The 15,735-nt window shown below is 37.4% G+C and overlaps 1 protein-coding gene across 1 annotated transcript; it reads right to left on the reverse strand.

Moving 5' to 3' along the window:
• Window positions 1–719: 719 nt before the first annotated feature.
• frmd6 (FERM domain containing 6) lies at window positions 720–15,279 on the reverse strand. Its single transcript, XM_083538275.1, has 14 exons — window positions 15,139–15,279; window positions 6,263–6,525; window positions 5,400–5,490; window positions 5,215–5,294; window positions 4,974–5,050; window positions 4,673–4,859; window positions 4,404–4,559; window positions 4,235–4,300; window positions 3,916–3,984; window positions 3,477–3,651; window positions 2,600–2,908; window positions 2,315–2,446; window positions 1,262–1,353; window positions 720–1,156 (listed from the first exon to the last, which is right to left on the reverse strand). The coding sequence occupies exons 2-14, from the start codon at window positions 6,359–6,361 to the stop codon at window positions 872–874; spliced, it is 1,818 nt and encodes a 605-aa protein (XP_083394401.1). The 5' UTR covers window positions 6,362–6,525; window positions 15,139–15,279; the 3' UTR covers window positions 720–871.
• Between the last annotated feature and the right edge of the window lie 456 nt (window positions 15,280–15,735).

A 15,735-nucleotide genomic window follows, 5' to 3' on the forward strand; every position in this document is an offset into this window, starting at 1 on the left:
CCCCTGTCATGTATGAAAATATGCAGTGGCAAAAAAAACTCTAAACATTTTAGATTCTCAACAGTATCCAGATCATTTACACTCTGTATTTTTATCACCAGGTTTATTGTTTAAAAAATCACCAAGAATTCTCTAGCTAAGCTGAGCACATATTTGTTGTTTCTCAAATGTTCTAAAGAAAAAGTATTTGTTTGGGGAAGTATAAAAAAAAAAAAAAAAAAAATATATATATATATATATATATATATATATATATATATATATATATATATATATATATATATATATATATATATATATATATATATATAATAACTACAATTTACCAGGCATTAACCTTACTTTTTACATGGGTCTTGTAACCAGTTATAACCAATAGCAGTAATCACAATGTCTTCAAAACTTTGAAAAAACAAACTTCTAGGGTGTCCAAACTTTTCCTGGTAATGCAAATACTAGTACCAAGCCTGTCCATTGAGTATTATGATTTGGCTTGTATGTTCAGTTGCTTATTGAACACTGAAGACTGCTAATCTTTGGTCAATAGCTCATACTGTATGTTTAAAAACACATATATTCTCTTACTCACTCTCTCTCTCACACACAGACACACAGACAGACACACAGACAGACACACAGACAGACACACAGACAGACACACAGACAGACACACAGACACGCAGCAGCTGAGCAGCTAAACCAGACTGAAGCAGTTTCCCTTTCTTTTCTTGTCCCAAATTCAGCAGCTTCTTTATGAACCTTAAACACACACTAACATAAGCACACACCTACACGCATACGCATACACATACAAATAAAGGTCCTCAGTCGTGTCTTTAAGCTTTTTCTTAGTTTTGATTATCCTTCCTGCTTACACCACAAATTCAGGCACCTCCTCTGTGGTCAGGTCCAGGGAGAAGTACTTGTTGGTTCTTTTGATGGGAAAAGGGTGTTGCTCATCACAGATACCAGCCCGCTGTTCCATAACTCCCTGGTAACCATTGCTAAGTTCCTCCACACAACCAAATGTGTAACTGTGGGCAGAGTCCTGACAGGGCTCTACCCACTCCAAGGAATTCCTTTGGAATAGACGGATATCATCCAGTGATTGGCTATGCCGGTCCGTGGAGTTTTGAGACTTCCTGCCAGACACCATCTAAAAAATAAATACACATAAAAATAAGAATCTAGTTTAAAAGAATAATACGTTCTGCATTTGTTAGAGGATAAAATTATGCCAGAGTGTGAATGTGGGTGTGACCTGAGGAAGTGATTCAATGCTTTGGCCTTTCATCTTCACAACGGTCTCAGATGAACTGGATGTTGATGAGCTTACTTCCTTTACAACTAAGCCTGGGTGCACATCGGCAGCATTGTTATTATTTAATACAAGTCAAAAGAAAGACTATTATTCATTGCATTATTTGTTGAACTCTTGTGTATTTATATTTCCACCACTAGCAATTATTGTTCATTTTAATGTGTTTTTCAGTAATCACAATTGCAAATTTGGATAATATATACCGTATTTTCCGGACTATAAGCCGCTACTTTTTTCCCCACGCTTTGAACCCCGCGGCTTAAACAATGAAGCGGCTAATTTGTGGATTTTTTGCCTGGGGTTTTCCCGGTTTTACAAACTTCAAACCAAAAAACTGGGCCCCATAACATTAGACCAATGAAATTGCCGAACAGGTTCAGGTGAACCAATGAAACTCTTTATATTAAATCGCGCTCCCACTGAATCAAGCTGCACCACATCATAAATATGGATGATGTTCCTCTGACGTTTGCCCTGCCGCTCACTCGGACTGGCAATAGGAAATGTGAATCATCCATCACGCTAAAAACAACCGGGCATGAAAAAAACGCACTTCACCTGTGTTCTGAGCTGCACGGCATCGGGAAAAAAAATTCACCGATGGTGATTTTTAAACGCACAACGATGCCAAAAGATAAACTCCCGAGAGAAATTGTTGTGAAAGGAAGACAGTGAACCATGACTTTCTTGGTAGGCTACTGTTTAGATACAAGCCGTGTAACAGACACTGTATTTTATTAAAGCCTGTGTAAAGTTCATTAGTTTCAGTGTAGACACCTGCGGCTTATAGACAGGTGCGGATTATTTATGTTCAAAATAAAAATCTTTGTAAAATTCAGTGTGTGCAGCTTATATTTGGGTGCGCTTAATAGTCCGGAAATTACGGTAATGACAAAGTCTTAACATATTGATCATGAACAGTATTCCTTTTCACCACAACATGAAAATCCAAACAAGGATCACGTAAAAACTTGCTCATGTGTATATTTGTACCTGAGTAGCCATTGCTTTGGGCAGATGTTAACATGTCCTCGGTGATGTGAATGCAGAGGTCTTGACTAAGCTCCAATGCTAAATCAGTGAGTTCTTCATAGTCTTTAGGGTCATCAACCAACATCTCAATCTCTGCAGAAACACAAATGGTAAACAAACAGTATATACTAAATCAACCATGCAGATTACACAGCTGCATCTTTACATATTCGGTGTTACACAAACAACAGCCTAATAAATATCTAGAGATTATGAAGTGTGTGTGTGGGCGCACGTGTTTCATACCATCATCATCCAGACCTCGCTCCTTGCCACTGCTCTCAATGCCAGAGGTGCGTGTACTGGCATGGCTGGTGTTGGAGGAGGAGTGTGAGCGAAGTGGCCGGTGCGGTGTGTGTGCTGGGGTACGAAAGCTGTCGGTTTCGATGCCTGAAGTGTGAGAGCTGCTGTGGCTGGTTGTAGAGTGACGCGAGAATCGTTTTTGCCGTGAAACACTACCCATGCTGCTTCCACTAGCACGAGATCGCTGCTCCAGCTGTTCCATGTCCAACTCCAGTGCATCACTTATATATGACTCCCGATACTGCTTCTTCTCTACAAAACATGCATATTCTCAAGATCATGAAATTTAATAGACAAAATTAAGTTACTTATTGTTACGAGTTATGAATAATATGAGCAATTTAGTTGTATTTAACTAATAGTTACATTATAATAAAGCAAAGCAGCATTTATAGTGATATAAAAATAATCTTGAAATAAGTCAAGACTTTTAAAACTTTCTTCAAAGCTAGGATTTTCACCAGTGTGGAGGGAGAATGGCAAAGAAAACTAATTCACGGTAATGTTAAACTAAACAGACTCATATGGGAAAAGGAGCTGAAAATCTACATGTAGACACAGTCTAAAGACACAAAATAAAGTGAAATTGATGTTAAATGTGTAACATTCTAAATCTATTCAAAATAAATTGGTGCTAAACAAAGATTTTTGATGGTTATAGATTCTGCAGTTTTGTTACTTATATTATTTACTCAAACTGTTCACTTTAGTTTCCTACCACTGTATTGCATTGGGCGTGATCACACAGTCCTTTCTGTATTTTTATATTCAAGCTTTCATTGGCGTCAAATCATTAATATGTACACAAACTCAGAAGTACCTTCGTTCTCCTCCAGGCGTCGGACTTGCTTCAGCACAGGCTGAAGGTTCATGTATAGGCGGTGACTGTTGCTAAGCAACTGTAGGAGATGGCGGGAACGCAGCGGACAGCCAGTGTAGTAGGTGAGCTTTCTGGCAGAGGGCAAGCCGTCGGGCAAGATCTCAAACCTCTTCCCCTGAGCGCAAGAGAGTGAGAGAAAGAACATCAATAGAATCTTAGACACAGGCCATCATGCAGGATTAATGTCAAACCCTATTTAAAGCCATTTTTTAAATGTGATTTTCTATAATTATGTAAGGTACAGACCATGTAGCAATGTATGTGAAGTGTAAGTATTAACTCACTAAATAAAGTTTAATAAATTAAATAAACTATTTATTTAACACCATGTCCAATTAAGACACTTTTTGAATTGTTCTGCTGTTATAATACTACTGACCACAAATACAAGTTTGCCCACATTGGTCCAGGGAAAATCATATAGAAGCTGCCGGACACTGCCCACATTCTGCGGAATAATGAGAATAATGCAGTTTAATATACAACTTTTATTATAAAGATACACAATTTGAACATTTGATATTTGCATTATTTGCATTTAAATGAGGCTTCCTAAATATCTTATTGTAAATAGTGTAAAACACTGATGAAAATTAACACAACTTGGTGATGCCTGCTTCCAACATTAAGGGCTAGTAATGAGATCAATAACATTTTAGCAGTGAAAGAGATAATAAACACAAGACAGACAAACACACCTGAAAGATCTGGATACCACGCAGAGTAAGCCCAAGGGTTAAAGATGCTTCCACTTCCTTTTTATCCTGAAAGAGTATTTTACAGCAGGTTAGCTGCGAGATAATTCACTCCTGATGTTATAGCCAAGCTCACTTACAGACATGCACAAATTAACACTTTCTCCCTGACCTTATAAAGGCGGTAGTAGTGGACAGTGACATCATCCAGAAGTGCTGCTTGTTTGATGTATTTCAGCTGAGCTTCTGATGCGGTGAGAGCAAACTGTTCCTTATGCATATTCGGAATATGCCGGAGAATGTAGTCTCTCCCCCTTTTAGTGATGACCTGGAGAGGAGAGAGATAAATGGATGAATACAAAGAGTAAAAAGTCATTTTACTTTTAATCTTGCAGTACTAACAGACCTAACATTTAGTTACAAAAAGGCTTTAAAATTTACCCATGAAGGAAAGTACGACTCGGGCTGGAAGTAGGAGCTAAAGTGTTTGTTTCGCTTGTAATTTCCCAGGTCAGCCTGAAGAGCAAATGCAGCTAGCAAGAAATAGGCCTCCTCCCGCTGGACACATTGGGACTGCATCACTTGTTTCCTCAAATGCCAGTAATAATAATACCTTGCCATACGATCACTGAGCGAGACAGATTACAAATGTTGGTAAATAATATGAATATTGGTAAAAACCAACAAAACGACATTATAAAACACATTAATATTATGTTAAAAACATATGCAAAAAATATACCTGATAAGTCTGCCATTCTCCACATAGTACTGAGCTCTGAAGTGCACAATCATTGGAGGCCCAAACTGATCAATTCCCTGTGTTAAACATACATTAACTTGATTTAGCTTTCACTCATTATTGAGAATTAAAGATCCTTTTTGGAAGTACCCTAAAGTGATTTTGCATAGATAAGCATCAGTTAATATGGATTTATATGCCTTTTACAAGTGTTTTTGCAAGTATGTTGGGTGAGTTTTACCCTGCTGGCTTCTCGTTTCCACTCCCTAGGGCAGTATTTGGACAGCTTCTGTCCCAGTTCCATATAGATGTGCTCATTATCTGTAGAAAAAGAAGACATCATATGTAAAAAGACATAAAATATTGAATTATAAAAAATAAAAAAAAGCATTGTCTGAACATGTGAATACTCTGAACGTGTCTTACTCTGAACAACGCTGAGGCCGAATAGGTGACAATCTTTAAGACGGAGAAGATCACACACTTGCTCCAGCAATTCCTGACACAAAGTCTTCACCTGATTGACAGAAGATAAACATACACCTTTTTAGCCAATTAGTGAGTGTATATATATTTAGATTTCACTAAGGATGGGAATCGGAGACAACTTGTTTTAAAGCTTATAAACATCACTCCCATATCTTGTAAGTTTTTAACAGATGTCAACATAGATGATGCCCAAAAACAAAAAGTGGCAGCATACATCAAAGAAAAACTTTGAAGCATAAAGAAAAAAAGAAAGTGCTTTGAGCTTTTATTCTGAGGTGTGAGTGTGAATTCCTAAACCCGTCCTTTGTGCCGAGACCTGCCCCGTCTGTGTTTCATCCTAATAATATGCACCTCTATTGCCATTGCTGCAATCTCTGTTGATGCCTTGACATTGGTTCTGCTCATAGCTGTTTCAACAGAGGACGTTATGAGCTTGTGGCAGTACTGCACTTTCAGCAATGATACTATTTTGTTTAATTCTTTTGCCATTTAAACACTAATTCTGCCTCTCGGGGTGATCAGTAGCTAAAAGCAGTCACGGCAAATATACTGGCATAATGACAAAAAAAGTTACATACATCACCCACTAGCACATCATTTATCATGCTGTAAATGATTAAGAAATGTTATTTATACAGCACTGACTCTTGTTCAGTTCAAATCCATATGCAAACCTCAGCACATCTAAATCTAATCATAAAGGCTGAAAATGGGGAATACTGGAATATTCCAGCCGAAAGAACGCCAGGAAGTGGCAAATGAGTGTATGAGTGAGTGCTTTGGAATTGTGATTAACTTACACTGACAATGACGTTGAGTGTTTCATCGTTTGGGAGAAACACACACACACAACGGCGATCCTGCATGGTCTTGTTGTTGTGAAACGTCAATTTGCTCATGTTTGTCTGGCTTCCTCCTGGAAACACTGCCCCTTTGTGGAGCTCCGCCCCCAAGAGCGCCCTCACGCTTACACTCTCACTGTACTGGGTTTAGTAAATTCACACATATACAGTCTTTCTGTCTCTCACACACAGACTCAGTTGATTCACAACACATCCACGCCCTAGAAAAAGAGAAAAACGAAAGAAAGAAACAAGAGACTTTCATTTAATGCATTCAAAAAACGGTTGTTACAAATAATCACAGGCACACACATTTTGTCCCGCTGCCCTGATCTCATCAGCTAAGAATGTTTTGCTTGCGACGGACAATCTGAACATCTGCCTTCCAGACACCAACCTCACTGACATGCACAACAAGCAACAGTTTCATATTTATATACACATTAAAAACAACATTCTTTGTTATTCAATTGATTGCAGATGACTTTCTAGAAAGACATCACACTGCATAAAAAAAAAAAGTAAAAGTGAGACAGAGAAAAAGAGGGGCAGCAATGTTAAAATGGACTGAGCCTGAGTCACTTCCTACGTTTCAGCCATTCTGACAACGTGGCAGAACACACACGGACAGTCATTTCATTTTTACCATGTAGGTTCAGTAGGAAAATTACACACATATTCTAACAAGTTCATGACATCTGTGTAATGCCATGGCTAGGATGTACTAAGTAGGTGTGAATAACCTGCAATAAAAATATTTATGTTTCAGTTTTAAATAATATTGAGGTTATGATGCATTTAACAGTTTTAAAAAAATACAAAAAATACAAAAAATTGAGAAAAATGTCAGAGAAGAGAGTCACTGTGGTGAAAGCTGTGAGAGAGAAAGCAAGAGAGAGTGAATGAAAGAGAGAACTGCTGCAGTCAGGAGAATTCCAACCCGACATCTGCTTCTCATTCCAACAATGTGTGCCTTTGCATGAATTTGTATGTGCAGAACATGCTGGAGATTCTCAAGACTGTGCTAGCTTACATTAAAACATAAAATAATTCCATATGCCTTATTTGGGCAGTATTGTACAGCCAACTTGTACAGATAGTAACACTGTTCATTGAATGCAATACATGGCTAATTGCGAACTGTAGCTTTTGTAGCACGTCCTGCTTTGTTAGCAAATCCCCAGCCAGGATGTTTATGCCACATACCAGCACTTCATATTCTTAATGCTTTTAGCACAGTTTAACACATAGCACGTACATTTCTTTGTTTACAAATATAATACATCATCTGGAGATTCTTAGTTCACTCATCAAATTAGTACAAAATTTAAAATATAACTATGATAACTCATTATATATGACTAATAACTGATTTATCTTGCTCTGTGGTTTCAGAACCTACTCTGGTGAAGCATGAACACTCCCTGGATGAGACATAGGTTGCTCAAAGTGTAGCCTGAACACAATATGCACATTTTCAAAGTAAACCATGTCCTGGCAGGTTTTGAAAGACTAGAAAACACAGACCCACATGGACACAAACAGAGCATGCAAAACCCCACACTGACAGTAATCTAAGATCAAAATCAAACCAGGGAACCTAAAGCTGTTAGGTGGCAATGCTACATACTGCTATAGCTATGCTAGCAGCTTCATGTACAGTGCATAATTTGATTGTGTTGCAGATCATTGTTCGAACACAAGAACATCAACCCTTTACTGAGCACTATAGAGCTCAAGAAATAGCGAAGTTCCTTCATCTTATATAAACAAGATATTTATCATATAATAAATAGAAAAATATAATAAATGTTTAATGAAATACTGCTGTCAAAGGAAACTGAGCAGCAACATTTTTATGCTGCTGGACAAATCAGTAAAGCATCTGTAGTTTTTTATTGATATTCCTTCAATAGGCATTTTAGTAATTCACAGTTATTCAACTTCCAGTTATGTTCTAGCAATGGGATGTGTTATTGAGAAATCTGCTTAGCTTACACATAAAAGTTGTTTCTTTCAACTCAAATCCTTTGCTAGTTTTATTTCAAACCAATCAGATCTGTTGTGCCTGCGCAATAAAGGCAATAAACAACTTTCTTTACTATCTGCACAAAAGCATTAGCATTGTAACACTGTACAGTGTTTAATCAATTTTAAAGTCAGCTATGTATTTGCATTGACCGAGTAAACAGGCTAAACAGTTAATAATATTGCTCTTGTTGTGTCTGCACAATCTGAAAACACCATACCTTCATTCTGATAGCCATCAACCTCAACAATACCCTACAGGTCAGAACACGCAGCAGTGCAGTCAGTCACACACAGATGAGGCTCGAACACAGATTGTTGAAGATTGTCACTAGAACTGGCATGGAAATCAAGATGCTGTGCCAACAACACAGTTGTAGATAAATTTCACTGGATGCTTTACAATCATGGATTTATTTAATCTGATTAGCAGCACCAGAGTATCAGTAATAGAGAATATTAATATTCTTTTTTTCCTCTTTTTAAATGAACTTTCTTTAACAATATGAGTCAGATTCCACTGTTCAACAACTGATAGTCAAAAGAATTAACTTGTTTATTTGATCTGAACATGCACCTAATTTACATAAAATTCCCTAATGTGTAATATTTTGCCGAGTACTTTTCTCAGATGCATATTTGACAAAGCATGTTTCCATGACAACAACTGTGCTATTACATTATCAGAACATACCTACTATGTAAAGGCACCAAAATAAATAACCTGACCCTAAAATTTGGTACAAAAATGGTTTCATTCCTTTGAGCAGTAGAAAGAGGCCTAGAGCTGACAAAATTTGGATATGCAACCAATATATAAACCTGTGGTTCACTACAATCTCCTACTGGCCTCATTAATCCTGTGTTTTTCTTTTTTGCTCTTTAACCCAAGTGGTTCCAGCACTGACTCACGTTTCAGGGGTGTGGACCAAAAGCCAATGATGGTTTTAAGAACCCCTAAGCTTTGAGATTTGTTCTAGGTTTACACCAGTTTTTGGCCTAATTACATAAGAACTAGAAGTTTTATAATGCTAAACAATAAAATAAACACAATTTTAGAAAATAGTACTTTTTTTTATTACTTTTGGCATGCCAAGTGTTAACCTGATTTTAAAGTCTTAATCGATCAACCAGAACAAACCTACGGTTTAATAATTATGCACAAAATGACTTGTAGCCACATGTCTTTGTGTTTTTAATTCTGATCATGTATCTAAATAAAGAAAGCTATGTTCTGTTGACCTTTATAACCTCTCTAGACTATATCCACAAATATGCTTTCTCAATATTGCCCTCCCCATTTTAGAAATAACAGGTAAATTTTTATTAATCATTTTGCTGGAACTACTAATAAAACTTTTTTTTTTTTTTTTGGCAACCCCTTTCCACATTCTCTAAATCACCACCAACAAAAAATTTTTTTTTGTTTTTCAAACAAAAACTCGCTGGTCTGCATAGAATACAATGGTGAAATATCTTGAACATCCTTATGGCCAGTAACCTGTAGGCTATTGATTCCAGATTGTGTTTTTTTTTTTCCCCCTTCCTTAAAAAAATAATATTTCAATGTTTCCAACAAAAATATGCAAAATTTCACACTGTTCTCATCTTTAAAATTGTTGTCTTAAGCTGCTTTTGTGGACGAATTAACATCACTTACATTCTCCATCACTGGATCCTCAGCTTTAGAATAAACACATTTTTAACCAAGTAAACACTTTTGCACTGGAAGTTATTTGACAGCAGGAGAAATATGTACCTTTTTAAAGAACTGCTGAGCAAAGCACCAATCACTGTTCAGTATCTGGGCTTATATTTACAGACACATTAATCTACTGAATTTTCATTAAAAATGCTGATACAATATCCATGATGTTTCAAATACATTGCTTGCTGATTCAAAAACTTGCTTGCTGACTGGGGCTTTGTGTCTGTAAAGAAGTCAGCATAAGGCTGGTATTAGCCAATACTCAGAACTCAGGAAGCATTTGTTTGTTAATATTCATTCTGCTGCTGGTGTGGGTGTATTTCTCAGGTTTAAGTCACAATCATAGTATGTTCTCTGACTATTGCCTGCTGACCTTCCCCTAAACAGCAATCTATTCATCTCTGATGTGCATGGTGTCTTGTATCTAAATCCCTTATAAAATTAGGCTAGAAATTTGGCCAGGCATCTCACGGAGTCTGTATGGTCAGTCACCTCATGCCCAGTGCTCACAGGCTTTGGAAACACTATGTCCTTGACAAGAATAAAGTAATAACTGAACTTGATTGAGTTAATGATGTGAAACATTATTTAATCATTTAGCTTATATATTAAATCACCCTCTTTACCGTAGTTCGAATCTCACGCCCCCGGTTTATCAAGGAATTGCATTTGCCACATAACTAATTAGTTTTGCTTATTTTCCCGGTGTCTCACAGATAGCACGATAGACCAAAACAATTATAGGGAATAGTTTTTATGGAGTTTTATGTTGAAATAATGGCCTTTATTAATAAAAATATAATTACTGTATTCTTGCAAATGTTTTGTGTGTGTGGGAGGATGATTTACGGCTTAAACAATTGAAATAAAAAAAAAAAAGCAGTTTTTGGGGTGGCGTCTGTTTATTGCAGTTTTTCGTTTATCGCGGGTTGTTTTGGAACGTAACCACCGCACCAGATTTCTGTACTATAATACAAGCTATTTCCTATAATGCACAATACAAAGTGTAAAGGTATAATATCTGTTTCTATCCTTGTATCCAATGTCAAATCAGTGGACAAACTGAATACATTTACATGTAATGTGAACACAATTACCTTGAAATGGGTTAGGTTACCTTGAAACCTTGAAACAGCACTGTTTAGCACATAAAATAAAAATGTGCATAGGTTGTATTAGTATGGATTAAAAACATTATAGAAAAAAAAAATGTATTTGAAAACCATATCTAAGAAATCCACAAATTAAACACATTTACTTTCTGCCATACTGCGTAAACCCTCATTGCTGAATATGCAGTCATTACCATTAACATTTTGCTTATTTACTAAAGAACTTTACATCCTCATTTAAATGCAAGACTAGAATAAGTTACAGAACAGAACAAACCACAGTGAACACAGATGGAAATGAGTACCACAGATGAGACAGTCTATTTGGGACATTTTATTTGCAGCTCTCTCTGCTCTTCTGCTAACAATAAAGGAGCTAAGTATGAGCATGTGACTTAATACAAAGACATCTGGCAACCATGTGGAGTAGACGGCAAAGAGAAAGAGGGTGAGGGATAGAGGGAGGGAGGAAAAATGGAAATAACTTGCAAGTTGAAACAACACGTCCCAACATGCTTTTTTTTTTAAACGAACACACCATAAATGACACCCTGTGGTTCCCTTCCCAAGCAGCCAAGGTGTTTTTCCCCCCCGAAAATTCCACAAATGTATACACACAGCTTTGGCCATTCCCACTATAGCACTTAGCTTATCAATAAGAAAAAGATACAACCCTAAATTCTCAGTGATCGAAAAGATGCTTCAAGCTGCACATTTTTTGTTAATGGTAAATCACACCCTAATACACAAATGCATTTACAAAAACTAAATTTTTTTGAATGGTGAATATTTAAAGAATTATATAAAAACAGACTTTAATATCCAAACTCTTACTCATTACTCTGAGGTCATGTCACAAGAGCCACAATATTCTAAAAAAAACCCCGCATTGTTTCTATTGTGGAATAGTTTATTGTTACATGAATTACACATCATAATATTGCCAATCCCAAGTTACTGTTAAACAGCAACTATTCTAGTAATTTTACTAAACCTTACCCTGTCCACTAGACTTCTGTCATGAATTATGGAACGGTATGCCACGAATATACTAGAAATAAGCAAAGTGGTTTGCTGATAATAAGAATACAGCTGTCTAAATTGTTCCCATACATACATACATACATGCTTTAAAGTTGTTTCTCCAGTCATAAAGAAGAATAACAGGATAGCAGTAACAGCAATGCCTTCCTTTTTTTGTTGAGCGATCATAAGATTTCCTGTTTGGCTTTCAGTTTAGACATGCTACACATGCAATTAGCAATAACAAATGAGGCAACTGAAACACCAGTCTTAAACCCACCAACCAAACCAACTCTCTTAACCAATCACAAAGTGAAACTTGACTCGCCACAGCCAGCGTCTACTGTAGGATTTAATTAGACACAGGTGACTGTGTGTGACTGGAAAACAGAGGCGAACTATACCAGGCATAGTATTAAACTGTGCTAATGGGGTAGGCAGTGGCACGAAAAAGCTCATTTCTTTTTGCATGTTTTAAACAGCACAATTTGGCCACTGCGCTGGAGAGATTCTTTTATTAAATGGATCCTGAAAAACAATATCAGTGAACTTTAAATATCAGAGAGTTTTAACTACAAAGTTCAATGTATGAAGATGTTTATGTGCTTACTGCTGAGGCTGCTAATGCCAAATATGTAAAAGTAGTGCTATACATGCTCCTATTGATTGCCATTCAGTTAAACAGGATAATCCTGTTACACAGTTAGACATGGATAAAACTCATTCTAAGGATGAAAATAATTATATAATTATGGTATATAATCATTAGGACATATACAATGATTTGATAGATATACTAGAAAACATTTAAACCTGCTTGTGTCTACCTATGAGCTCCAACATCTAGGAAATTATCTTGAACCACACCACAGTGCCACATTCTGAAACACCAGCAACAAAACAGTTTGTTACGCCCTATTTAAGCTAAACACAGCCTGTGTTGGTTTAAATCCCTTCACCCCATACAAGCCACCTGATTGGTCCAAATCTGCATGCGTTTTCTTTTAAACACTGCTGGGCTTAAGATTCCTTGTTGGATAAAACATGATGACTAAACATATAATACACATAATGTGTGCATGTGCACACATACTCACATACATACTCGCACATACACAAAGAATTTTCAAACACAAAAGGAGGCCTGTGCAACAAAGAAAAACATCCTGTGGCTAAAAAAAATGGAAACTAGAAAAAAAAAAAAAAAAGGAAACCAGGAGAAGGGATGAAGAGTGACCCACTTCCTGCATAGTTTCTTACACAGGTGGCGATCATGGTGCATGCACACACACAAAAGAATTACAGCACATTCAATTAAGAACACAAACATACATATGATATACAACGCTATGTACTGTACCAAACTGAATCCATACTTCTGTTTACTTGTAACCTAACATCCATACAGACCCCCTTCTTTCTCACCCAGACAAGTCAGGGAGCACTACACTCCAACACCAATGTAAAGTCAAGGTTAAACCACTGAGCAAAGGTTCATGCTATTTTTCCGATGGCAGACATAACACTGCTTCCTTAGTCAACACATTCAATCAAAAAATTACACACTCTTTACTCCAGTTTCCTCAAACGACAACACACTCAAAAACTTCCTGAAACCAAGAGATCCTCCACATGCTTTTGCTAAGATCACAGTGCTCTTAGACTACCTCAGTACACAAAACCAACAAAAATGTATATAATATACTAGTTTAATCCCAATCAACATTAACTCAATCACAGTTTGATCACAAACAAGAAAAAAAAAAAATCAATTACAGGAAAATTATTGGCTGGTGTAAAGTTAAATTCAGGATATCCTGAGTTAATGTGAGGACAACAATTTTATTAAACAGGACCATCTCAGCTTGGAAGGAGATCAAGGATGTTGACATGATGAGGATGTCACGGTTAATTCTAATACATATGATGATTACTCAGCTGCAAGATCTGGCCCCTGGCAACCAAGAAGCTTAAAAAACGTTTACGGCATTAGAAACTCACCCACATGTAAATGGTGATGTGTTTGCAGTTTAAACATTGAAGGCCTAAGATGAAATCAATGAGGGCCTTTAGAGAGCAGGGTTGAGATTTTCTGTTTGTTAAGTGTTGGGATTTCAGGAGGAAATGGTGAACATTCCTGAAGCCATTTGGCTGCACAGGACGAGACTCAAGCCAGAGATTAGATCTAAAGCCCAGAATGAGAAATAATGGCAACACTGGGAAATTAGGTTTGTGCCAGTATTATAGTAGTACTAAGTCATTTAGAGTCTGATCTTCAAAGGACAAATACACAATCAAACAAAACAATGTAAAGCTCTTCAGCTGAATGATGTGTGAAACTGTGATTGAACAATAAATTAACCTAATAATAAATCAACAATGTAAAGGTCAATATCGGAACCAGTTATAAGAGAAGTGTATAAATAACTTAAAGAGTTTGATGTGGATGAAGAAGAGCCGCGCAGGTGTAGAGAACAGAGAGCACACAGCGCGTCTCACGTTTCTAAGAGAAGAAAGACTGGTTTTCAGAAACAGGCAGAAACAATGTAATTTTCAAGTGCATGCTGAAAACCAGTGCACTCGCTTTTACGACAAGCTCCCAAGTCTTCCAACCCGAAAAGGCCATATTTGCATGGAAAGTGTCGGTTTACTGCTCCGAACCCAACTGGAGTTAACGCAGAGTTGGCCTTGGGTTTATTACTGCATCATGAAGATGCTCAGACTCACCTATCTAAAGAGTTCATCACTGCCAAAAATAATAGTCTATTTAATAAAAATCCACGCAGTGGAGTCTAAACATTGCCACGTTGAATGTTCAGATGTGGGGAAACAACTGTTCCAGCGTCGCTCAGGCTGCCCCCCTGCTCCTCCTTCTTCTTCTTCTTCTTCCCCATTACACATACTGCAGTATGGAAGCAAATAGTATAAAACATACAAGGACATTCAGCAGTGTTCAAACTCACCCCTCTTTCCTGTAACATCGGGCTAAACAATCCCGTAACAGTGATTTATCCTCAATAATCCCAAGTAAGATCAAACGCTCCGCCGTTTCTTCTTTACGCAGAAGAGTAACACACCAGGGGTGAGGAAGGGCACAGTGAGCTGAGAAGAGGTAACAAGTTACGATACATGTGGAGCTGCTCAGCGGAATGTGCCAAGTCCACGGGGAAAGGGAGACAAAATATAGACTGAAATACCGGGATGGAATCTTAGACCATATTTCCACGTGTAGTCTTTAAATAGTAAGACTGTTTTGTTGTTGTTTTCGTTAAGCACTTTAAAAGCCAGCAGCGGCATGTGAGCACTCTCCCATCCTCCCCCAAATAGCGCACTGTGGTAGAGTCCACGGCTGCTTGTCATTCCATTCGTCCCGAATGGAGCAACGCGGCGCTGATTTTGGGGAGACATGGCGCCTTCCGAGCGAGAGCAGTGTGGGCTCGGACAGACTGCAGGGACAAGCCGAGGATTTGATCAGTTGATTTTGTTTCATCGGGTGTGTAAACGCAGAAGTAAAGTTTTGAGATTTTAGGTCATCCTCACGCTTAAATAGTAGGTTGTGT

This window comes from Silurus aristotelis (genome assembly GCF_946808225.1).
Source record: "Silurus aristotelis genome assembly, chromosome: 4".
Taxonomy (NCBI): domain Eukaryota; kingdom Metazoa; phylum Chordata; class Actinopteri; order Siluriformes; family Siluridae; genus Silurus; species Silurus aristotelis.